The sequence below is a fragment of the Hippopotamus amphibius genome, chromosome 15, assembly GCF_030028045.1.
Source record: "Hippopotamus amphibius kiboko isolate mHipAmp2 chromosome 15, mHipAmp2.hap2, whole genome shotgun sequence".
In the NCBI taxonomy this organism is placed as follows: Eukaryota; Metazoa; Chordata; class Mammalia; order Artiodactyla; family Hippopotamidae; genus Hippopotamus; species Hippopotamus amphibius.
In genome coordinates, this window is record NC_080200.1 from 41,397,977 (window position 1) to 41,423,784 (window position 25,808).

The 25,808-nt window shown below is 34.3% G+C and overlaps 1 protein-coding gene across 3 annotated transcripts in view; it reads left to right on the forward strand.

The window, feature by feature from the left end:
• LMBRD2 (LMBR1 domain containing 2) overlaps positions 1–24,148 on the forward strand; it is a 47,693-nt gene extending 23,545 nt beyond the window's left edge. For 2 of the 3 annotated variants that reach the window (XM_057709324.1, XM_057709325.1), the window contains exons 8-18: positions 252–365; positions 730–913; positions 4,028–4,209; positions 4,770–4,903; positions 6,295–6,400; positions 7,444–7,541; positions 12,548–12,651; positions 13,836–13,882; positions 15,216–15,321; positions 17,473–17,602; positions 18,550–24,148. In XM_057709324.1, the coding sequence (XP_057565307.1) occupies positions 252–365; positions 730–913; positions 4,028–4,209; positions 4,770–4,903; positions 6,295–6,400; positions 7,444–7,541; positions 12,548–12,651; positions 13,836–13,882; positions 15,216–15,321; positions 17,473–17,602; positions 18,550–18,610 (1,266 nt within the window). In that variant the 3' untranslated portion in view covers positions 18,611–24,148. The remainder of the gene's footprint in view (positions 1–251; positions 366–729; positions 914–4,027; positions 4,210–4,769; positions 4,904–6,294; positions 6,401–7,443; positions 7,542–12,547; positions 12,652–13,835; positions 13,883–15,215; positions 15,322–17,472; positions 17,603–18,549) is intronic. The other variant, XM_057709326.1, reaches the window with a different exon arrangement.
• The last annotated feature ends 1,660 nt before the right edge of the window (positions 24,149–25,808 follow it).

Sequence of the window (25,808 nt, forward strand, 5' to 3'; positions counted from 1 at the left end):
TGGTAGTCATGAGAATCAGTTCTCTAATCATTTCTCTTATATTTGCTACCTTTTGAGACCTAGTCAGGGAGATTAACTAACTTGCCAAGTTCATAGAGGTAATAAATGACTAATAGTAGGGTAGATGACTCCAAATCTTGAAGATATTTGTGAGAAAATTAGATATGCTCAAGAATGAAAGATTTTTAATAAAAATAAAATTTCTTTCTTTTTGCAAATAAAATTTCTAAAAGTCTACTTGTTCCTTTTAGTGCCCTGTAGAGTATCAAGAAAAAATGGGTAGGAACATGGATGATTATGAAGATTTTGATGAGAAGCATAATACCTATCCAAGTGAAAAAAGTCTGGTAAAACTACACAAACAGGTAACTTTATGTAGCCTTTTACCTTCTGATGATTTTAGTTAGATTTATAATTACTGCCCCCAAAAAGGAATTTTGAGTGAATGTGTATCAGAAACTTCCTTTGATCCTGTCCTTACCATTATTCTTTGAGGCGTTTTAACTTTGTTTTTCTCAATATGGTTACTGTTGGCATTTGGGGAGGGAGAATTATTCACTGAGCATAAGTGTTACATGTATCATAGAATACTAACATCCTTGACCCCATCCAGTAAATGCCACTAGCACGTCCCTATTGTTGTGACAACCCAAACATGCTCCTTAGTGGGGAGTTGAGTCAATGTTGGATCAGAACACTGACAGGTATACCCCCTCCTCTCTTTTTTAGGTGATTTATTCAGTTCAGAGACACCGTCGAACTCAAGTACAATGGCAGATTCTTTTGGAACAAGCATTTTATCTAGAAGATGTAGCAAAAAATGAAACTAGTGCTACTCATCAGTTTGTTCATACCTTTCAATCACCGGAACCAGAAAATAGATTTATTCAATATTTTTATAATCCTACAGTTGGTATGTAATTTGATATACGTTTCAAAACTTAATGCTGATAATTTTTCTGACAAAAAGTGTATATTTTCACCAATTCAGAGTTGAATTATAATTGTGTTCTTTGACTTATACCATGTGGTAATACTATGTATTTGATAAACTTCCCCCCAAAAAACTATTTTACTTGTCATATAACATATAAACTATCAGTTTCCACTCTTTTGTCACAGATAACCAAAATTCTGTGCAAAAATAAATGCAGTACATCAAGCATATTTTGTATACATAATATATACTTAAAACAATTAGAATTTTAGGCAGTTTTATATCACAGACTTGGATCTCTTCTTTAGTTTTGGCATACTACTAAAACATTCCCAAAGATGTCTTCTTTGATTACTTACATTTATTAGTCTATTTACAAAACCTACATTCAATAGTCATAATTATTTTATTCTCCTTTATGATTATTTAAGACAGTTTCTTTAAATGTTATCAAATTTAGTATGAAGAACTTAATGAAAATACCAAAGTGTCACAGTATTAGAACTTCTGTTTGCCTTATTTATTCAAATAAACTAAGTTCACTTCATTTTCTTTTACATATTTGGTCTTGAGCATGAAGACATAATGGCTATAACAATGTCTCAGAAAACTTCTTCAATGGTCTTTTTTTAAGTTAAATAGGGGAATGATGTGATACTTGTTTTCATTCATTCAACAAATACTTGAGCCTATATATGCTATGAATTGTTGAGTGCTTAGTATATATATCAGTGAACAAAAAAGACAGAAATTCCTGCCCTTATGGAGTGAGAAGAACAGGCAATATTCACATAAAGATATAAAAAGGATGCTGAGTAGATAGTTAGCTATAGATGTTGGAGTTCAAGGAAGAAGTCTGCTCTGCAAATATAAATCAGGGTGTCATCAATGTATAGGTGGGCCATGGGTTAGGATAAAGTCAGTGAAGAAGTGTTAAGATAGAGAAGAGAGAAAATCTGAGGATCAAGCCTGAGGTACTCCAGAATTTAGACATCAGGTTGATGCAGAGGAACCTGCAGAAAAGACTAGGAAAAGAATGGCCGGTGAGATAGGAGGAAAACCAGGAGAGTGAAATGTTTTGAGGAAAAGGGTGTATAAAGTACCTTTGCAAATGTTGCAGATAAGTAGATTATTATGAAAATTAAGACTTGACCATGGGATTTCAGAGAAATGAAGTGGGGGGAAGGGTTAAAAGAGCCTGATTGAAATTTGAAAGAAATAAGAGGGAGAGCAGTTAGAGACAGAACAGAAAACTCTCAGAATGTTTTCTTTATAAAAGGGAATAAAGAGGCAGTAGCTGAAGGAGGGTGTTGGGGACAAGAGAAATTATTGCATGTAATTTGCAGATGACACCTTTCAGGAAATAAGTTGAGACAGAATAGAATGGCTGGGACAATGTACATTTATAGGAGAGATGAATTGGGAAATAGTGAATAGAGAATGGCCTTAGCTTAGAGGTAAAGCACAAATACACCTGAGCAGGTGTGAAAAGATGTAGTGGTGGGCACTTGGGGAGGTTCTCTTCTTTGAGCTTCTGTTTTCTAGTATTCCATTTCTAAAAAATGCTGAGACTAAGTATAGAGCAAGAGATTTGGGAGATTTGAGGAAAGAAGGTGCAAAATAGTTACTTAGGAGAGTAGGCATGGGAGAAGATTGGTGAATTGTAGTAGGCTAGCCAGGTTGTGCTCAGGGTCCACTTGAAGCTAGGGATTAAGAATTTAAAGAGACGAGTTAGAAGAGTTGTGTGTCTTACTCTTGCAATGTGCAGTTCCATGGGTGCAGGCTTAGGGTAGCCAAGGAGCTGGATCTAACCAGAGTGTGGTTTAGCTTATTTAGCAAGAACAGGAAAGCAAGAGAGGGCAAAAGAATTGGGATATTGGAGAGTGATTATCCTCAAAGACTTATGGAATCTAAGCTGGATAAAGAAAGCAATAAGGACATCAGGTTGTAAAGTGGCAAGAAAAAGGTAGTAGAATAAATGGACTATTGTGTCAGGGGAAAGTCAGCCAGTAGGGTTGGAATACTAGATGAAGGTGTTGCTTGGGGACAGGGATGCTATAATGAGATAATAAGGGTTGGAGTTACTGGCAGTAAAAGATTTAAAGGATGAGTAGTTGAGGTAGGTTGGAGGAGAGACTCAGTGGAGGAGAGGGGGTCAAGGAAGTGAAAGACCAGGGCACTGAAAGGAGGATCACCTATGTGGATATTGAAATCACCAGGAACTATCCTGTGAGTAGGGTTGAAAAGGTTTAGAATGAGCCGGGAGCTCAGCTCTTCAATAAATGAAGTGAACTATATAACCTTTGCAATTTTGTGAGCTTTCTTCTTTTTTTTTTTTTTTAACTTTTTTTCCCTAAAGTCAGACTTAACAAAAAGTTGTCAGAATAGTACAAAGCATTCCCATATGCCCTTCACCCACGTTCTTTAAATGTTAGCATTTTACCTTATTCATTTGCTTTATCTCTCTGTATGCATATTTTTCCTTTATCTTTTCAAAGTTGAATCCAGACATGATACCTCTTTACCTCTCAATGTTTCAGTGTGTATTTTCTAAAAGTAAAGACATTTTTATACGTAACCAAATACAGTGATCAAAATAAGGAAATTAGCATTGATACAGTAGTGTTATCTATAGACCTTATTCAGATTTTGCTAATTGTCTCAATAATATTCTTTGTAAAAAATCCCAGATCATGCATTGCATTCAGTTTGTCATGTCTCCTTAGTCTCCTTTAATCTGGAACAATTTCTGTTTCTGTTATCATTTATGTTGTTTTGGAGAGTACAGACCAGTTTTTTATTGAATGTCCCTGAATTTGAGTCTGATGATTCCTCATAATCAGATGCAGGTTCTGCATTTTTAGCAGGAATACCTCAGCAGTGATGTTGGGTTCTTATCAGAGCGTGAGACACATAATACCAGGTTGTCCCATTACTGGTGATCGTTTATTTAGGATGGTGTCGGCCTGATTCCACCACTATTTTTCTCTTTGCAGTTATGCATCTTGTGCTGGAGGTATTTTGAAACACTGTAAATACGCTGTTACTCCTTTATGGTTTTCCTAATCATTTTTTTCTTTTATCTTCCAGAGTGGTACTGGGAATGTCTTTTGCGACCGTGGTTTTATAGGGTACTTGCTGTGGTGTTGTCCATCTTCTCCGTGATTGTTGTGTGGTCGGAGTGCACGTTCTTTAGCACTATGCCTGTCTTATCCCTCTTTGCAGTCTTCATACAGCTGGCTGAAAAAACATACAATTATATTTATATTGAGGTCAGTTTATTTTATATCTGTCATAAATAAATGTCAGTCATAGTATAATCCTTAACTGTTGTATCTTTTCTCCATATATTTTTTCTAGTAATAATGAAAGCAGCGAAGTTTCCCACAGTGTTATTATTCAGACTTCCAAAAATGAGCTTCATCATTTTTACCCAAACTATAAAAACTAAGAACTGTATTTGAGGAGAGATGAAAAGATGCAAAAGTAGTGCAGAGTACTTTTATGAGAATACTTTGATCCTCTTTATGCTAGTGAAGCTGCATAACTTACAGTCTTCATGTGAAGAGTTGCCTAGGGAATGGGAGGACAGGCTCACTGCCAGAGGTAGATTTGAAACTTACGGATAGGATGTGGGGCTGATTAAGGTGTAGGTTTTTTTTTTTCATACTTTCATTTTCTTAGGTGGTTTAAAAAAAAAAACTACTGTCTTTAAATTTTAGAATGTCAGTAAATGTTAGAATTAAAAGGTGATGCTTGTGATAGTATATAAGTACTGAAGTCTGTTAGTCTGAAACTGGGTTTTTTGTTTTGTTTTGTTTTGTTTTTTTAGATTGCTTGCTTCCTTTCCATCTTCTTCCTCAGTATCTGTGTTTATTCTACTGTGTTCAGGATTCGTGTATTTAACTATTATTACCTGGCTTCACATCACCAGACTGATGCTTACAGCCTTCTTTTCAGTGGCATGTAAGTAGATTGTGTTTAGAAACAAGGGAAATGTCTCCATTACATGGATTCTCATGGGTCCCTCTTTTATTTCTTGTTGCTTATGGGTCTTTTACTAACACCTGTATTTCTGTGAGCTATTAGTATTAATTAGATGTTTGTTGTTTGCTAGCTAAATCCTCCTCGAAGTTTAGGGTTAAAATAGGTATGCTAGATTAGGAAGGAAAAGAAAGACATAGTGAGCCTGAATTTACCAATTAGAGAGTCAGTAAATAACTTAGTAATAAAGGAAACATTTAAGATTTTAGCGACAAAGTCAGACCTAGAAAGTGTTCTGAGATTCACTGGCCTCGAACTGAAACGTGGAGGACTAAGAACAGCGAAAGAATAATTTTTGCGAAGAGATTTAATAGAAGTTTAGAGAGATGGTTCCAGCTTGGGCTAGGTTGCACAATCTATTATTTATCCATATTGTTAAATTAGTTATATTAGGTTTTTAGGGCTGGAATTTGGGAACTTCAAGAGGAATTGATATCAGAAGCATCTCTAAGACGTTTTTTTTAACCATTTTTTCCGAAATAATTATAGACTCAAAGGAAGTTGCAAATATAATGCAAAGAGTCCTAGTAACCCTCAGCCGGCTTCCCCCAGTGGAAACATTTTATATTGCTTTTGTACAAAATCAAAAGCAGGAAATTTACACAGGCACACTACTGTTAATTAGACCACAGACCTTATTAATTCTCACTGTTTTTTGTCCTTTATTCATGTGTGTGTGTGTGTGTGTGTGTGTGTGTGTGTGTGTAGATTCCTGTAACCACCACCACAATTAAGATTCAGAACTATTCTATCACCACAAAAGAGCTCATGTTACCTCTTTGTATTCACACCCTGTTTTCATTTTCATCTTCTATTCTCCAACTCTGTAGTTCTGTAAGGTTCTCTTTTTATCTGGTCAAAACTGAGCTCCAACAATTATTTATACCTGTAGTTGTCAGAGTTAACATACTTTGATACAACTTCAGATCTTTCATGTACTGAGTACAATTCACTTGAAGGTGTTACTGTCCTCATCATGCTGTTGAAACATTGCACAGATGGTACACTTGGAAGAGGCACATACAAAGGTACTCTCCAAATTCTTGGGATAAGGCAGTGGCAAACCCCACCAAAGGAGACATCCTGAGACTAGAATTTTGCCTTGTAGGTGTTGATGTTTTTAAGGAAGATGTGATTAACAGGATTTTCAGAATGTCTCCCAAGTAAGGGCTGTTGTATTAAGAATTCAAATACAAATGGATGAGAATAATAGTTACAATGATCTGAAATGTTCTTAATGTATTTCAGCATAATAGAAAATGTATTTTGTTGCTTTATTTTTTATATACTGTGTTTATTAATGTTTATTGTAGGTTATTTTGCCGTTTGACTCCTCCGTTATGTCTTAATTTCTTGGGTTTGACCCATATGGATTCATCCATCTCTCACCAAAATACACAGCCGACTGCTTATACATCTGTAAGTATGATCAAAAAAGAGTTCTATAGATTCATTATCTATATGGAATGCTATTATTGTGAAATTTCTTTTTATTGCTAGCAGAATAATTCTGTTGCATTTTTAGGATCTTTTTAAAAATTACTAAAACTTTCTTTTACAGATTGTATATGTAATTACTAATGACTGAATAAAAGTGATGTTGCTTTCTTTTATTATAAAAAATTAATCTTTATGGTCTTAATGTATTTGATAATTTTCAGTAATATTTGTAAAATATTAATTTTTTAGGAGAAAATCTTAATAAATAAGCAAATTAAGATATAATAGACATAACATATTAGTTTAAGGTGTACAGCATAATTGGTATATGTATATATTGTAAAATAATTATCACAATAAGTTTAGTTAACATTCATCACCTCACAGTTACAATTTTTTTCTCCTCTAGTGATGAGAACTTAAAAATCAGTCTGTTTAATCCAAAATTGGCCATTACTCAAAAGCCTGTCAGTAGTAGAATGGATGACTATATTGTGGTATAGCCAAGCAATGGAATATTATATGGCAGTAAAAAATAAGATCTGGTACACAAAATGTGGATGAATCTCATTAATGTAATGTTAAGTGAAAGGAGCCAGACACAAAAGAGTACATACCAAATGACTGAATTTATCTGAAGCTCCAAACAGGCAAAAAGTAAGCCATGGTGCTAGAAGTCATTCTGTGGTAAACATTGGGAAGGAGGTAGTGGCAGGAAGGGGTTAAGATATAAGTTTCTGAGATTCCGGCAATATTCTATTTTTTGATTTTGGTGTAATTACCAGAGCATGTTCACTTGTGGTAATTTATTGACCTGTACATTTGCAGTTTGTGTATATCTATATGTACATTATACTTTTTAAAAACCAAAAAAAAAAACAGTCTATTTAGTGCTTCATTTCTAATTTTTGAAAACTCCAGATTTATTGATATAACTGGTTATGGGTGAATTTTCTACTGATGAAAAAGAATGAAAGATATAGAACTGTGCTGATTTAACTTAATTTTTTCTTGCTTCTCAGATTATGGGTTCCATGAAAGTTTTATCATTTATTGCAGATGGATTCTATATATATTATCCTATGTTGGTGGTAATTCTCTGCATTGCTACTTATTTTAGGTAAGAAGCTTAACATTGCTTATTTTTCCACAGATGCTTAGCCCAATCTGGATGTGTTTTCTCCTTAAAGCTCTTTTAAATATTCACTGATTGGGTTTTGGTTGTTTGTTTTATTGTGGCTTTTGGGGATGCTGGGGATAGTTTTTTTTTTTTTAAATTTTACTTATTTATGTATGTATATATGTATGTATTTATTTATTGGCTGTGTTGGGTCTTCATAGCTGCGCACAGGCTTTCTCTAGTTGTGGCGAGCAGGAGCTACTCTTCAGTGCAGTGGTGCACAGGCTTCTCAGCGCGGTGGCTTCTCTTGTTGCAGAGCACAGGCTCAAGGCACGAGGGCTTCAGTAGTTGTGGCACATGGGCTCAGTAGTTGTGGTGCACAGGCTTAGTTGCTCTGCGGCATGTGGGATCTCCGGACCAGGTTTTGAACCCATGTCCCCTGCTTTGGCAGGCGGCATGAGGGATCTTCCCGGACCAGGGATTGAACCCATGTCCCCTGCATTGGCAGGTGTATCCTTAACCAGTGCGCCACCAGGGAAGTCCTGATGCTGGGGATAGTTTAAAGGGATTGCTTGAGTGATTGGATCAAGTTCTCCCGCCAAAGCTATTTTCAAAAAAAGAGAGAGAGTTATTCTGTTGCTTAAGTATTTAGTCTATAAAGTGATAGAATTCCAGAATGTTAACTCTGAGTCCTGGCCTATGATACTGGCAGCCAGTGTAACTTATAAAGCACCCCCATGCGTGGCTTCTATCCAGTAACATATATTAGTCTCAGGGCTTTCCCCACAATCATTTTTGGGTTTCTAAATATTTCAGATCATATCCAGAACAAAGACCATGGCCATGTGAGGAGCAGTTGAAATCAAACAGTACCTGTAAGCAGGAAAGTACATGGGCTGCTCTTTTTATAGGATCAGAAAAAGTGGTAGAACCTTGGCAGAGATCAGACTCAAAGGAGTTAAAAGACAGGTGTGCTTGACTTATAGTGCCCTGTCTTTCCTACTTCCACATATTAGGTGCCCTCATTCCTGTACTCTGCCTACCCTCTTCCCTACCTAAGTGCTCCATGACACACCAAAAATGCCACTTAAAAAAAGTTTTATTGATAATAAGTTTCATCCAACCACTTTTCATTTAAATCTTCCAGTACCATTATATAGTTATTTCAAATAATGTATACTATTATACTGATATATTCTAACACTAGGATACTGAGTAAATAGACAAATATTGTTTGAAATAAATGCTCTATTGAATTTGTAAAACATCTATATTTTACCTTCTCATGAGTAAAAGAGCTAAAGGATTATAATTTAAAAGAAAATTGTTAATTTGAACTGATAAAAAAATCTAATATTTTCAAGTTCTTTTCCATAAGGTAGAAAAGACAGAGGTTTATACTATGAAAAGGACCAATCATCCTTTGTATATCAAAAAACTAAATTTTTATTATATGCTTAATTCATTTTAAAAGTTTATAAACTACAAATGGAACATTAAGAGCTTGTGATGTATAAACCATATCTTCTCATGTTAGTAGTTATGTTGCTAAGGTGAGAATGTCTTCTTTTTTTTTTTTTTTTTTTTTTAATTTTTTTTGGGGGTACACCAGGTTCAATCATCTGTTTTTATACACATATCCCCGTATTCCCTCCCTTCCTTGACTCCCCCCACCTCGAGTCCCCCCCACCCTCCCTGCCCCTGTCCTCTAAGGCATCTTCCATCCTCGAGTTGGACTCCCTTTGTTATACAACAACTTCCCACTGACTATTTTACAGTTGGTAGTATATATATGTCTGTGCTACTCTCTCGCTTCGTCTCAGTTTCCCCTTCACCCCCCGCCCCCGCCCATACCTCGAGTTCTCCAGTCCATTCTCTGTATCTGCATCCTTATTCTTGTCACTGAGTTCATCAGTACCATTTTTAGATTCCGTATATGTGAGTTAGCATACAATATTTGTCCTTCTCTTTCTGACTTACTTCACTCTGTATGACAGATTGTAGTTCTGTCCACCTCATGACATATAGCTCCATCTCATCCCTTTTTATAGCTGAGTAATATTCCATTGTATATATATGCCACATCTTCTTTATCCATTCATTTGTTGATGGGCATTTAGGTTGCTTCCATGTCCTGGCTATTGTAAAGAGTGCTGCAATAAACATCATGGTACAAGTTTCTTTTGGGATTATGGTTTTCTTTGGGTATATGCCCAGGAGTGGGATTACTGGATCATATGGTAGTTCTATTTGTAGTTTTTTAAGGAACCTCCAAATTGTTTTCCATAGTGGCTGTACCAACTTACAGTCCCACCAACAGTGCAGGAGAGTTCCCTTTTCTCCACACCCTCTCCAACATTTGTGGTTTCCAGACTTTGTGATGATGACCATTCTGATTGGTGTGAGGTGATACCTCATTGTGGCTTTGACTTGCATTTCTCTGATGATGAGTGATGTTGAGCATCTTTTCATGTGTTTGTTGGCCATCTGTATGTCTTCTTTGGAGAAATGTCTATTTAGGTCTTCTGCCCATTTGTGGATTGGGTTATTTGCTTTTTTGGTGTTAAGCTTCATGAGCTGCTTGTATATTTTGGAGGTTAATCCTTTGTCCGTTGTTTCATAGGCAATTATTTTTTCCCATTCTGAAGGTTGCCTTTTAGTCTTGTTTATGGTTTCTTTCACTGTGCAAAAGCTTTTAAGTTTCATGAGGTCCCATTCATTTATTCTTGATTTTATTTCCATGATTCTAGGAGGTGGGTCAAAAAGGATGTTGCTTTGATGGATGTCATAGAGTGTTCTGCCTATGGTTTCCTCTAGGAGTTTTATAGTGTCTGGCCTTACATGTAGGTCTTTAATCCATTTGGAGTTTATTTTTGTGTATGGTGTTAGGAAGTGTTCTAATTTCATTCTTTTACATGTTGCTGTCCAATGTTCCCAGCACCACTTATTGAAGAGGCTGTCTTTTTTCCATTGTATACTCGTGCCTCCTTTGTCAAAGATAAGGTGCCGATATGTGTTTGGGCTTACTTCTGAGTTCTCTATTCTATTCCATTGATCTTCCTTTCTGTTTTTGTGCCAGTACCATACTGTCTTGATCACTATGGCCTTGTAGTATAGTTTGAAGTCAGGAAGCCTGATTCCACCAACTCCATTTTTCCTTCTCAAGATGAGAATGTCTTCTTATCTTATTAAATGGTTATATGAATCAAGAAATAGATGGGTGAGGTAGTGCCTTGTCAATTATAAAATCTTAAAACAAGTGTCAGGAATTATGTCTAAAAAGAAAATTGTTGAACTTAAACATAGTTCATTGGGACATCCCTGGTGTTCCAGTGGTTAAGACTTCTCCTTCCAATGCAGGGGGTGCAGGTTCAATCCCTGGTCGGGGAGCTAGGATCCCACATGCATCCTAGCCAAAAAACCAAAACATAAAACAGAAGCAATATTGTAACAAATTCAATAAAGACTTTAAAAAAATAATTTCTTAAAAGTGTTGTTTTAGAGTTGAGATAAACTTTGAGTGCCAGTTTGTCTTTAAGGGAGAAAAAGGTCATATTCCTCAATTTTCATATTATAAAAACAGATAACACTATTATAGGAATATATGAAGCAATGCCTTGCTGACATTTCAATGGTAACTTGACTTTATAGGTCAATTTTCTTTTGAAATGCTGCCGTAATTAGCCTGATTCCCATATTGCTAGCACACAGCCGTACCCAGAGCTAATATTCAGACTTGACTACCTAGAGAATGTAAAGCTGTTCCCTGACACTTCAGACAAAGCTAAGACCTTCCCAGAGACAATGGTCTCATTCTGGAGTATAGTATTCCCACAGGATATGAAGATGGTAAGGGAATATTTAAAGTCACAGAATTAGCATGACCATCCACCTGAAAACCAAGTTTTACTTACTGGTAAGTCATACAGAGCATTCCTTATATATTAAAACAGGAAGATAATTTATAAATTAGCCAGATTTTTACACATCACTAATGTAAAATGGGAGATCTTTACTTTTTAAAAATTGCCTGCTGTTTTCCCTTCCTTCTAACACACACACACACACACACACACACACACACATCTCCCTTTCTCCTCCTTCCTCTCTCCCCCCTTGATCCACGTATAGTGTTCAGAATTCTGCCATTAAAGGTACATCAGTAAAAAAGTTTGAGAACTAAGGTAATAAAAAGAGCTTGGTCTTTGTTTTGTCTTGGATTTAAATCGTCAGATCTAAAATTTATTAATTGATCTTTAGCAAGGTATTTAACCCCTTGTGCCGCTGTTTCCTTATCTGTAAAGTGATATTTATCTCTTAGAGTTATGATAAGAATTAAATAAGAGTATCTGTAAATTGTGTGCATAATAGAAGTTTAACAAATATTAATCCTTCCTTCCTTGTGTGCCGTATTTTCAGCATATTCCTGTCATGTACAACAGTGAGATTTAAAGTAAATACCAAATAAGGTATAAAGTGATAACCCCCAAATAAGCTCTACTGATGAATTCTGAGTTTAGAGTAACACCTGTTTAAATAGAATTGACTAGTTCTTAGGATAAAAAAATAGAGCATGAAAATCAATTTGTATAACTAAGACTTCCTAAGCCCGAATTTTCTGTACTTGTAAATACTGGTTGTGTATGTATATTTTCAGTATTAAAATTACTGTTTGAATGAAAGAAAAGGATAAATTGCTTTTGTATTATAGCCATTGTTTAGCATTCTGGTATAATAATCTTCTGAAGGTATGCTAATGGCCTAACTTAATTTGTTTCTCTAAGAAATATGGCTTTGGTGCATACCCTCGGCAGTGGAGTACTGGATACATAAGCTTCTTAGAAAGGGAAATAAGTACTTCTTAAAGAAAGACAAATGTAGCTCTGTGTAACTTAACATGATAACTAGTCATAAAATATAGACTTCTATAGGGTGAAAATACTGATTTATCTAAACATTTACAGTGTGACATAATGTTAATCTTTTTGAAAATCTACTTTCATTAGCTTGGGAACCCGTTGTTTGAATCTACTTGGTTTCCAGCAGTTCATGGGAGATAATGATATGACATCAGACTTAGTTGATGAAGGAAAAGAATTAATCAGACGAGGTAAGATTTGTCTTTTAAAATAAATGAAAGGAAAGTGCTAAGACTGAGAATACAAAGTTAATTTTTGTATGATTTGAAATTTTTAATGTCTTAACAAATTACAAATTAATGTGTTTTAGCTAAAATTCTACAGAAAGCCTTTATAGCAAAAATAATTTGAAAATATAAATGATTGTTTCATCTGTCTTTAAGAAATTCTGCAGCAGAAATTATTATGTCTGCAACTAAATAACGTCCTTGTTTGGTGTTTGAGTCATTTTCCTGTTTGCTTTGAAATAGATTTACAAAGTTAAATATAATTATAAAACTCATTAATTTAAAGAATCATCATTAGTTTAATGCTGCATAGGAAATCATTCAGGCCAAGGCTGGTTTTTAGAATGTGGCGATCATTAATAACCTGTTAGAATACATGGCACTGTACTAGAATCAGATGTCAAAATCGAGTGTATCAAATTTCCTGATGTTCAAGTGACCGTAGAATGGGGGAAAAAGAAAAACGAAACTTGAGTTTTGGGACATTGATTCTTAGACATTCTCCCTACTTGGGTCTGGGGTTTTTGTGTGATCTTATTTAAATGTAAGCCAAAATGTATTGTGGCTCTAAAATAAGCCAGTGTAGCCTTCACATGCTCTCATAGAAAGGTGGTATCTAATTAATGTAATAGTTCTGCTGCTTTTTGCATTGATTAGACTTCATCTGGAGTATCATATCCAGTCCTGGGTAAGATTTTCAAGAGTAAGACTGTTGAGTCAGAAGGAATCTAGAGAGGGACAGCCAGAATGATGAGTCTGTAGGGCATATCTTATGGGAAAAAACCACTGAGTATATAGCCAGAAGAGAGTGGAAAAGTTATGCAGAAAGAAGTATGAACTTAATTTAGAAGGCAAGACTAAAGAAAAAGAGAAGTTGCAGAGAAGCAAATTTCAAGTCACCATGGGGAAGAAGTTCTTCCTCACTAAAACTATTTAGACAGAGCCTAAAGGGCCATCTCCAACAAAAGCAGAGACGGTATTCTCTATGGAGTTAGGTGACCTCTCTGGTTCTTTCCAACAATAACCTATTACCTTTGACTTTGTAGTAATTTAAAGGAAATTGGTCATAGCCTGATACCTTTACTTCAGTTACTCTACATCTAATTAAACCATTTATACCAAATTTGAGACCACTTTTCTGTCTCTAGAGAAGAGAAAAAGGCAAAGGCAAGAAGAAGGCGAAAGTCGAAGAAGAGTAAGTACAATACTTATTAAATTTCTGTAACCTAAAGATTAATGTGGAATATCATAAGAATTTAGAATAATTGGCTAAAAACAGTGGGAAAAAGACATAGGATATATTTTTACAGAAAGGCAATTTTAATAGTTTCCAATGTACACGCTAGGTATCCTGTCAGACCTGTTCTAAAAAGTCATTAGCAATAAATTACTTCATGTCCAGCCTTTTGCAGTTTCTTGCCTAGGGTAGGTGCTCAATAAGTGTTTATTGAATAAGGGAATAAATTCATGCAGACTCGCTATTAACGTGATTTTGATTGCTTGAAAATTATGCTTTTTTTTTGTAATATGAAATTAATTGTATTCTTTACAATTTTTCTTTAGTCCTTCATTTGCTGAGGCAAACTAACCTCCTAGAGAATTGAAAAAGCAAAAAATGAGAAAAAGTCTAGTCACAGTTATCACAAATTTTCAACACCTGAGTATGTCTAATACCGGAGAAGTGAAGACTCAGGAGACATGAGAGTTGTCTTTGTGTATTATAGTGTATGTTGTGTGAAGGGAGACTTGTTATTTATTTCAGAAGGCATAACTAGAACCAAAGAGTGGAAGTGACTGGAGATAGAGTTCACCACTATGTGAAAACTTCCACAGTTTACCAAAATTGCAATGGGATGATCACATGTAGAAATTTCCATGTCTTCTAGTAAGAGAGCCAAATAGCATCTGGCATGGCTGTTTTAGAATGAAACCCTGCACTGCATGGGAGGTTTAATTAGGACCTCTAAAGTTCCTCTTAATTCTAAGAAGTCAATGAGTAGAATCCCAGTTGATAAGGTTTTAGTATAGTTAAGACACAATGCCATGTGAGTCATTACCTAATTATGTTTGTATACAACTCTAATTTTGCTATCAGAAATGACTTTTCGAGTTGCTACGATTTGTAGTTTATTCAGGTGGAAGAAAATATTATTAACATCTCATTAATTATTATGACTTATCATAACTCTTACATGGTCAAGGTAACCTTATCATAGATGTAAAATTATTTTGACATTTTAGATAGAAGAATTCAATAACTTAAAATAATCATAGGTAGCAAAAATGTCTATAAATGTCTTCGTTCAAGTTAAGTTTGGCGACTATTAAAAACATTTAGAGATAAGAAAATCATTTATCTATGATTTCTAAAAGCACTGTGCTAATTATGCTGAGTATCTGGTGAATTCCTGATGAAAAAGAATTAGATTATATTACTCAACATATATAATCTAAATCTGTTATCACTGATGAATTATTTTCTGACTTTATGTTCTTGTGTTGTATATTCATTTGTGTTTCTTTCCTAGGAGTGGAAAGAACGTTATGGACACAGTAGAGAAGATTCCACTAGAAACAGAAATGTTCACATTGACCCAAAAGAATCAAACTTCTCTGATATTAGTACCAACCGATGTAAGTAGTTTATTGTCTAGTTTTCCTAGAAATTTTTTTCTTATGCTTGCCTGCATAGAGACTGAGGATTAGTTACCCACCCAGAAATGCCTTAATAGAACTGTAAATGTGGTTCTGCAGTGACTTTCCTTTTTTCATCCTTCAGTATATGGGAGGAAGGACAAACTCAAATATGCATTCTGGTAGGAGGAGGAGATATCTGGGACATCAAATAAATAGTTGTAATTATACTACCTAAATAATAGTACTTATTCCAAGTATATTGTACACAGATACTGATTTCTATTTACCTAGATGTTTTTCAGGGTTATTCAGTCATTTTTATAATAAGTTACTGAGTGACCTATATATGTCAGGTACTTTCTCAGGAATACAGGAATACTAAGAAGATAATTTCCATCCTTGGTTTGCCTATAATTTGGTGAGGGACTGATACCAGGCAGAAGACATTGGTCAGTGGGTTTGGTTAGGAAACCTTCCCACATCCTTGACCCAGCTTCTGGGAAGGTGAATTCCCAGGATCCAGCACTTAATAGAAGGCAGAGGTTGTTTGTCTTTGGGGGAGATGCAGGGATGCTGAGAGAATGTAAGGGTGCACACCTGATGCTGAGGGAACTCAACTCAGGGGATGGGAAAAGAATTCTTTATTGGGAAAGGATTACTGTTATAAAGAAATACAATTTAGGAATAAGAAATACTTAGCCAAGTGAAGGGGTTTTAGGCAGAAGGAAGAATGAGTGACATGAGAGAACCTTTGGGGAAATGTAGGTTTTTCTCTGTGACTAGAGCGTAAGTATGAGAAGCCTGGTGAGAGGTGAGGCTTCAGAGAGAGTTGGGAAACAGATATTCTCATGCTTAGAAGTTTGGATTTTATCCCAAAGATAAGCCTTCAATATGGAAAGAAGCATGCTCAGATTTTTGGTTTAGAAAGATGAATTTGACATCTATGTAAAGCATGATTTCAAGGGAAGTGAGAGATAGAAACCAGTTTAGTGTCTGTTTTAGTAATGCAGTCAAAAAATGATGAGAGCATAAAATAAGCACCCATGAGATGACCCTGGAGATAAGAAAGGATGTGTTTGGATGAAATTTAGTGTAGAAGAAATAGGAGAAAGCTAAAGTTTCCATTAAAGCTAGAAAATGGAGGATTCTACAAAGAGATTGGAAGCTTATCACGGGCTTGGAGTTGACAGAGTGCAGAAATCTGAGAGTATAGGAGAATGGATAGGAGAAGAGGAAACACAAAGCCTTAGGATGATGAGTTAGAACCTGGCACATGGTAGGCAACCAACATTTGCTGAATGAATAAGAAAAACGGTGAAGGGCAGAGTCCAAGATGACAAAAATGTAAGATGTGAGAGGATTGGCTTGCCTTAAATTTTTGAAAAGAACTGTATCATAGTTTTTTGAAGCTATTGAGCTGTTCAAAATAACACTGTGAAAATTTAGGCTATTTATGAAGAAAAGCCCATTCACCTAGAGAAGGGAGAGTTAGTTCTCTAGGTCTGTGCTGACTGGGATGGTGACCATTAGCCACATGTGGCTGTTGCGCATTTGCAGTATAGCTGGTGCCCCATGATAATATTTTGGATATACTAGGTTAAATTAAATATATTAAAATTAATTTCACCTATTTCTTTTTACTTTCTTTAATGTGTCTACTAGTAAAAAGTAAATACGTGGCTTGCAGTTTATTTCTGTTGGACATTACTGCCCTAAACTCTTGCCTCGTGGGAAAGACTCAGGCCTTTCTTGAAGAGTTTGAGTTGATTATACCTTAAAATACCAGCCGAGAAATGAGATGCAACAACCCCTGGATTCACTCTGAAACCAACTGAAATTTGCTTTGATTGTGAACAGTTTCACTGTTATGATACCATAGTTAAATACTAATTCTGATTCATATTAATTCTTTGCACCGTATCTGCTTCTGAGCTTAGACTGCATACAAGGGAGAACTTTTCTTTGTTATTCTCTGTCATACGGTGAATCATTTTAATCTTAATTTTAAAATAACCATGTAGTTATCTTTTAATATTGTCTTTACAATCAAAATTCAGATCCTTTACAATCTTGACTTTTCTTTCTGTGTGTCCACAAACTGTGACCTACAAAGACAATAGAAAGTGGTCGTTTTTCCTTCTTTTGCAGCAGCATCCAAATATACCAGGGCTAATAATAGGACTGAAAGGGACCGAATAGAACTCCTCCAAGATGCAGAACCTTTGGATTTTAATGCAGAAACATTCACTGATGATCCTCTTGAATCTGAATCAGGAAGGTAAGGTGCAGCTTGTCATTTTGGCTCCAGCATTTCTCTGAAATTTTAATAACATTCTGACTTGAGATAAACATAAGGAAAGTATTCATCTGTACTACTAATAAAAAGCATATTAAGCAGCTTTTGAAACCTTTTAACACCTTCTAATGCTTTTATATATAAAAATTATAGCATCTAGTGGTGGTAATTGAAATTAGTATCTTCTGAAACTACCACTAGTGGTATGATAAATAACAAAAAAGAATTGAAATCATTTGGTAGAATCTTAGCAATGTTTATATGCCTATTTCTGACAATCCCATTTATGAAATGTATCATATTTAACAATAGTTTACGTAGGTTTAACTGGGTGACACACTATTCTAATCACTTTAAAAAGAGGGATTGTATTTTATGGTTGTAAGTCCAGTTGAATTTGAATCCAGAGAGGCTCAGTAACTTACCCAGGATCACACAGCTTGTAAATGACAAAGTCAGGCATTTAAACCTCAGGACTCTGGCTACAGAGTCTGTGCTTTTAGCCACTATACTATGTAGAAATAATTAAACAAAAGCAGAATATCATACGCATGAAGATATTGAAGATATTTGCTATAGTATTGCTTATAAATAGCAAAAAGAATATTCTATTTATATTCAACAATCTAGAGTAATTATTAAATGTTAAGTTCCATGATGTGTGTTACATCCCCCCACTCCTTTCTTTTTACATCTCTCGCCCTACCATATGTGTCATATGTCATAGGCTCTGAAACAATTGTTGGTTGATTTATAATTAGGTAAATCCCTTTGGGATAATATCCTTGGAGAATCCGTTCCTGATTTCAGCTACTGAATAGATTTTACAGTTCTTACAAATTATGTAGCCACTTCCTTTTAATATGTCCTTGTTTTTCTCTCCTCCTTTATTTTTGATGCCTCAGATCATTTCTTTATCCACCTTTTAGGTATCAGCCTGGTGGACGATACCTCTCAATGTCTCGCAGCAGAATATTTGATGATGTTTAAAGTCTGTAAGAATTTATGGAATAACTTTTCAAGATCAATGCATAAATTCAGTCTTTATGAACATCTCTGCGCCCTAGAATTTACACTGAGCTCTCAGTGAAAAGTGTCAGGATAAAAAAGGCACTAAAAATTAATCGGATCTTAGTAATAATAGTTTATTGTTCATTAAGTAGAGTATCATCTTTTCTAATAGGATTTGTTACATACCATTCCTGAAGTGTCTGCCTTAGAAGTACAGCTACAGTGGAAGGATTTAATTCATGATTAAGATCAGTATATGTTGAAAACATGTAGTTAAGTTTGTTTCAGATTAATCTTTTTCAGGAAAATCATTTTAAAGATCCATAAGTTATAACTGAATAGTCTTATACAGTTTCATTTTTGTGAGTTACATATTTGCTGTTTCTAAAGAATATGTTGCTCCTTTATTTCCCAAAGAGATGGAGACCTCAATAATAACCATATTTACAAAACACATGTCTTAAAACAAGGCTTACTTACCAGACATAACTGAATGTACAAAGCTCTTTTTCAATGCTGTATGCAAATTAGTTAGGTTTTTGCATGTATAATTAAGATTATACTTCAACTAATAGTGTTTGTATCTTCAGCATGTGTACTATAATCAGGTGATGTATTGTTCTTTCAGTCTTTGGTAGTAACTGGAAATTGTCTTATGCTTTTGGTATTGCTTTGTAAAAGATTTTCATTTCAGAGAGGTGTTCACCTTTATCATTTAGCATATCGATGTAAGTATTGATGATTCCATTCAAGGAGAATTGTAATTATTAATGGTAAATGGTGGGGTTTTTTAATAACCAAAGAGTCCCACAAAATTCTCTGCTTTTGAGAGGTGCCTGTTTCTTCCTTTTGAAAAAGAACATCTGGTTTTTCAAAGGCAAAACATAAATCCATTTACTCTTGTTACGAACACTTCAGTTGTGGTTTACAGAAAACGGAAAAGTGCTTTAGAGTGGAGATGTGGAATAACTTGTTGGTTAAACACGTTATTTCAAATTGAGTTTTTTAAACTTTGTGTTTAAGCCAAAGTTAGGTATTGTATTTTATATCATCAGTGTTTTATTGCACAGTGACTACAGTTGAGCACAGCATGTTTGCAGAGAGTTGTTTATGTCCCTGAAATATTTGCAACCCTGAGAATCCATACCGTGGATTCACCCAGTGGTGACTGTACTTGAGCTTGCCCACGGCCATCTTAAACACCTCTTATCCTGCGTAACCTTTATCAGTGCCCTTTTTCACTCTTAAGTACCCCAATTTGCAGATGAATTATACAGTCAAATTTCATCATATGTTTCTTCAGGGTGGTTTTTCCCTGAATCATAATTTTAAATGTTTTATTTTCCTCTTTTCTTAGCATTCTCATGTAAATTTTTTAAAAGCCACAGTTTTATGCAGATACTGAAAGGAATACTGTATCATCGTAATTATCTGATTTTCTTAAATTTTTATGATCTTTGAGATTAGGTCTCCTTTAAAACAATTATCAGTGGATAGATTTTACTCTCAAAGATCATATATATAGACTGCCTATTTAAGAACACACACACACACACACACACACACACAACCTTTATTGTGAAGCGTAGTCAGAGAGCAGTAGGCCAGGAGCAGAGATAATTTAACACTGTTTGAAATTTCATGATTGACCATTGAAACCTTGGGCAAATCATGTAACCTTTCAGTGCTTCAATTTCTTCATTTTCAAAATGAAGAGAATACTTGCTATTTACCTACTGATCTACATCACAAAGCTATTGTGAGGGTATTGAGTTGATATTTATATAGCGGAATTTAAAAAGACGAAATAAGTTGTTAGCTGTGCTGGTTTTCCACTAAGTGGTATTTGAAAATATTGGATGGGAAAAGGATCACCCCAGAAGGGGGTCCTGTTTCTTATGATTACAGAGAACCTTACAAGTCCCCAGAGCAAAAACTCTTTTGGGAATAATTAATCAAAATCCTGTGAAAATAATATTTATTATTTAGTGTTTGGGTTTACTTTGGATTATTTTCCTTAAGTATAATGTTGTTTCTCATCAGATTTTATCATGAAACTCAGATACTGTTGTAGAAATAGAAGCAAAAAAAGAGAAGAAATGATCCAACTACTTTTATAACTTGTAATACCCTAAGATATATTGATAGAAATACGTAAAATTATTTTATTGTTAAATTTTTTTATGATTATAATAATTGAAGTATATGTAATACTTCTGTAAAACAGTGTAGATCCCCTTTATGACTTTTGAGTTATTTCCAGAATAATTTTTGCTTAAGTGATCAGGAGTACTCAACTTTTTAAGCAAAATTTATCTTACAGGATTTCATATATGATCATATAGAAAGGTTACCTAGCTGGGTAAATTTGTGTTTAGAAGGTAATGATTTTAATCCCTGAAGACTAAGAGTTTATTGCTGGGGAGCTAAATTAATGTTTGTTAAGCCACCTTGTAAAAAACTGTAATAAGAACAAAAGTCTTCTGTTTTGAGAAGTTTATGAAAATGTAATTACATCTACTGCAAAACATTACTACTAAATTCATACACTTTACATGCAAAGTACATTTCTTGAAGAATTACTTCTGGCAATTACCTTTGAGATGTTTCTTACGTAATAATAGCTATCTGGTTAAATTTTCTGAATTTTTTTCCTAAATAATTTTAGGTAAGGATATTCAGTAAGGCAGTACAAATAAGTAAGCCAGTTCAAAATAACTACTGCAGAAAATAACAGTTAATAATCTCTTAATTTCATGAATCTGTAAATTGCTAATTAACTTTTGTTACTACATCAATAATTTGTTATCAATAGAGCACTTTTGTAAAAATCATTGTTAAAATAAGCCTAATTATTAGAATTTGTTCTCTTACCAAATGAACATAGGGGCTTTGGAATAATTTCATCACACAAGAGGCCCTCATTTCATAAGAGTGGTAAGAGCTAAATCAGAACCTTCAAGAGTTTCCCATTTTATAAAGAATAGATCAGAGAATTTGACAATCGAAACTTTCCAAAAAAAAAAATGCTGCCAGTTGATTTGTTTTTGGACACTAATATTTAATTAGATTATCAGTTCTTAAATTTATGCTGGTTTTGTGCCCAAATGAAATTAAATGTGGATAGGAAAGTCAGTGTTTATTTTTTAAGTATATTTTAAAATATTAATGAAGGGATTAATTGATGTACAATAGCAAACCTCATTTTTTGGTACCTTTAGTAGATTTAGAGAATGTTCTTGATTTTTGTGTTGATTACTATTTTAAAGGAAAAATAAGCTCTCCATAATTATAATTCACACTGTTCAGTAATGTGAGTTTTTATACTTGTGATTTGTGTGGACAATGCCTGAAAAATCACAAAGATAAATATATTTGCACTAAGAGGCAAAACATGTCCCTGAAAATCTTAACATACTTGACTTTCCAAAATGTAATGGATTGAATTGTATTAAATTCTAAATGTTGAGAAGTAAATGAATTTAAAGTTTTATCTTTCTTTTCTTCCTTCCTCCCTTCATTCCCCTCTGAAGCCTCTCTTTATATTATGACTTATAGTATGACTTATAATGTGCTGACAGATTTTTTTCCGTTTGCTCTGTGTATAGTTTTTGATGATCAATACACTCAAAAGGTTCTGACTACAGATCCCACTACTTGAATAGCAGTATTGCACTTAAAGTAGTGAAACAGATTTTGCTAGACAGCTAAGCAACATCTGAATGTACATATGATAGATGCTAGCTCAGTGTGTTGTCTTTTTCGCCACTAAGTAGGACACTTCAGTAAAATGAATTATTCTCAGTGTAAATGTTTTAGCATAAAATTAGACTTCCAAAACCAGTGATTGTTAAAAACAAAACAAGCAAACAAACCCAAAACATTAAGAACCTTAGGGCCTCTTTTTAGGAAAAGGAGTTTGTAAATAATACACATCATTGTCAAAGTTTTCATTGAGAGAGTTTGAAACAATATAAGAGGATTACAGGAAGCCTTCTGAAATGTGAATTTCCTTTGTGTGGGATACTTCTTTCCAACTCAGTCACTTTTTTTCCTGCTCAGAGACCTGGAAGACTAGGCAGTGTTATCCCCTGTACTAACTCCAGAGCAGCCACCAGCCCTGCCCTATCCCCAGTCCCATTGCAGTGGGAACATACCCTCGCCCCTAATTCCTTTCATGTTCAGCCTGGTTTTTCTAACATTCTATTTTCATTTTCAAAAGATTATGTCTATTGAGGTTGATCGAAGCCTTTTCACAATTTTAAATTTGTTAATAAAGCAAGAATATTGGCATGTTCCTCTTCTCATAGTTATCCTAAAAAAAACTTTTGTTCTTAACACAGTCCCTGGAGAGAATTAATCTTTTTTTCCCCATGAAAATCTTTTGTGCCTATCCTGATCTCACATCATTTTGTAAAAGGAGATTTTTACTGTACTTAGTGCAAATGAGTAGGAAGAATGTTTACTGTGGCAGACATGTAGAATAAAGTCATAATTTGTTAATCTGACTGTACAGCACCATTTTTGAGTTGATATTATTGACAGAAATCTTATCAACCTAATCACTTAAAGCTGTATTTCTCAAAAGAATGCTGGCTAGCATCTTCCCTACTTAGTACACCAAATTGTAGGGGAGAGACTATGTATTTTTTTTTAAAGCAATCCAATGGATTTGTTTTTGTCCATATTTTGAACACAACTTGAAAGATTTTTCTCATTTAGAAGATAGAGAACATGTGGACCTGTCTTTTAAATTACTGTAATCTAATATATATATTTATAAATTATAGCATTGAAAAAAGAGCTCTAATATTAATGTTATTACTTCCTGGTATTTAATTTTTATAAAATGTTTTTGTAAGTAACTAAGTGTAGTATTGCTTTTAAGAGGTTTAAAAATCTTTGTCAAATGCATTCTGCCCAGAACCTATTTCCTTAGGGCAATATTCTAAAGTTCAGTAGTCCAGTATGAGTTTGAAATACTCCTACAGCTCTTCAGTATCTTTTTATATATACCAGTACCCAAGCAAAGGATACCAAAAGCCTAATTTCTGTGTTACATTAATAAAGTACTTGTTATTTATCTAATTCAGTGGATTAGGTGAAATAGAAGATAAGTCTTTCAAATGTGCATCTGATCATAATTTTCAAAATGTTCATTATGTTCATTTTTGGTGCATGATGCCAATTTATCTTTAATCAGCCATTGCTATCTGGTATGTAATGGCAAATGTTTTCCTTTCTGACTAATGGGTTGTGTATATAACTATTTTTCTCTGCAGATTCTCACTAAATATATATTTGAAAAAACCTGCAAAGTGCTACTTATAAGTAAGTTAGCATCTTTGGCCTTATCTATGCATAATGTTCTCTTAGTTTGGTTTTGACAAACTCATGGACTTGGAAATGCTTTGTAGTATTTTAATTTATTGTGATGTAATGAATTTTTTGAAATGTTTATTTGATTAGCTGTTAAAATATGGGAAACTATGTAGCTTTGCATGAAATAAAGTACATTTCTACAAGTTACTAAGAATTTTGCTGATTATTTATTTTACTTCATACCATCTTTGAGATTATACTCTTCTTAGTAGACTAAGGCATTTTTTGTTCCTTATGAATTTATTAACAGGTATCACAAAAGAAATGTTTTAAGATAAATACCTGTACTTTAGGTTCCACATTACTTTATCTTGTGTTTGTAATTAAAATAAATAATTGTTATAAAACAAATATCATATATTAATGCATATATGTGGAATCTAGAAAAATGCTACAGAAGAACCTATTTGCAGGGCAGGAGTAGAAACGCAGATGTAGAGAATGGACACGGGGAGAAGGGGAGGGTGGAATGAATTGGGAGCCTGCTGTATAGCACAGGGAGCTCAGCTCAGTGCTCTGTGATGACCTAGATGGGTGGGATGGGGGCGTGTGGAGGGAGGGGATATATGTATGCATATAGCTGATTCACTTCATTGTACAGCAGAAGCTAACACAACATTGTAAAGCAATTATACTCCAATAAAAAAAAAAGAGAAATTAGAGCAGAAATCAGTGAGGTTGAAGACAGGAAAACAAAGACAATCAATGAAACCAAAAACTGAGTGTTTGCAAAGATCAATGAGATTAATGAAACCCTAGTCAGGCTGACAAAGGAAAGAGAGAGTTACTTACCCATATTACCAAAAAGAATAATGGAAATTCAAAATTTAAAACACCTTTACATTCATCCTAGCTAATGCAATAAGACAAAGGAAAATAAAAGATATACAGGTTTGGAAGGAAGAAATATAAAACTATTTGCAGATGATATGATCATCTATCTAGCAATCTAAAAGAATTGGGGGAAAAAACCCCAAAAACTTCCTGGAATGAATAAGTGATTACAGCAAGTTTGCAAGACATAAGATTAATATACAAAAGTGAATCACTTTCCCCTTTACCAGCAATGTAGGAGTAGAATTTGAAATTAAAAATAATACCATTTAAATTGGCACCCCCCAAAATGAAATTCTTAGGTATAAGTCTAATAAAATATATCTAAGATCTGTATGAAGAAAACTACAAATGTCTGTTGAAAGAAATCAAAGAACAAAATAAATGGAGAGAGATTCCATGTTCATGGATAGGAAGACCCAGTATTGCCAGGGTGTCAGTTCTTCCCAAATTGATCTATAGATTCAATCAAGTCCAGTTAAAGCTCCAATAAGTTATTTTGTGGGTATTCACAAACTGATTCTAATATTTATATGGAGAGGCAGAAGAGCCAACACAATACTGAAGGAGAACAAAGTCAGAGGACTTCAAGACTTATTATAAAGCTACAGTTATCAGGACATTGTGGGACTGGTGAAAGAATAGACAAATAGAGAATGGAATAGAACAGAGAGCCCAGAAATACACCCATATAAATATAGTCAACTGATCTTTAACAAAGGAACAAAGGCAATTCAGTGAAGAAAGGATAGTCTTTTTTAACAAATGATGCTGGAACACTGGACAACCACATGCAAGAAAAAGTCTAGACACTAACTTTACACCTTTCACAAAAATTAACTCAAAATGATTCATAAACCTAAAACTTGAACACAAAACTTCTAGAAGATAACATAGGAGGAAACGTAGGTGAACTTGGGCTTGGCAACCATTATATATCACTCAAAAAAAGTGTGTATTT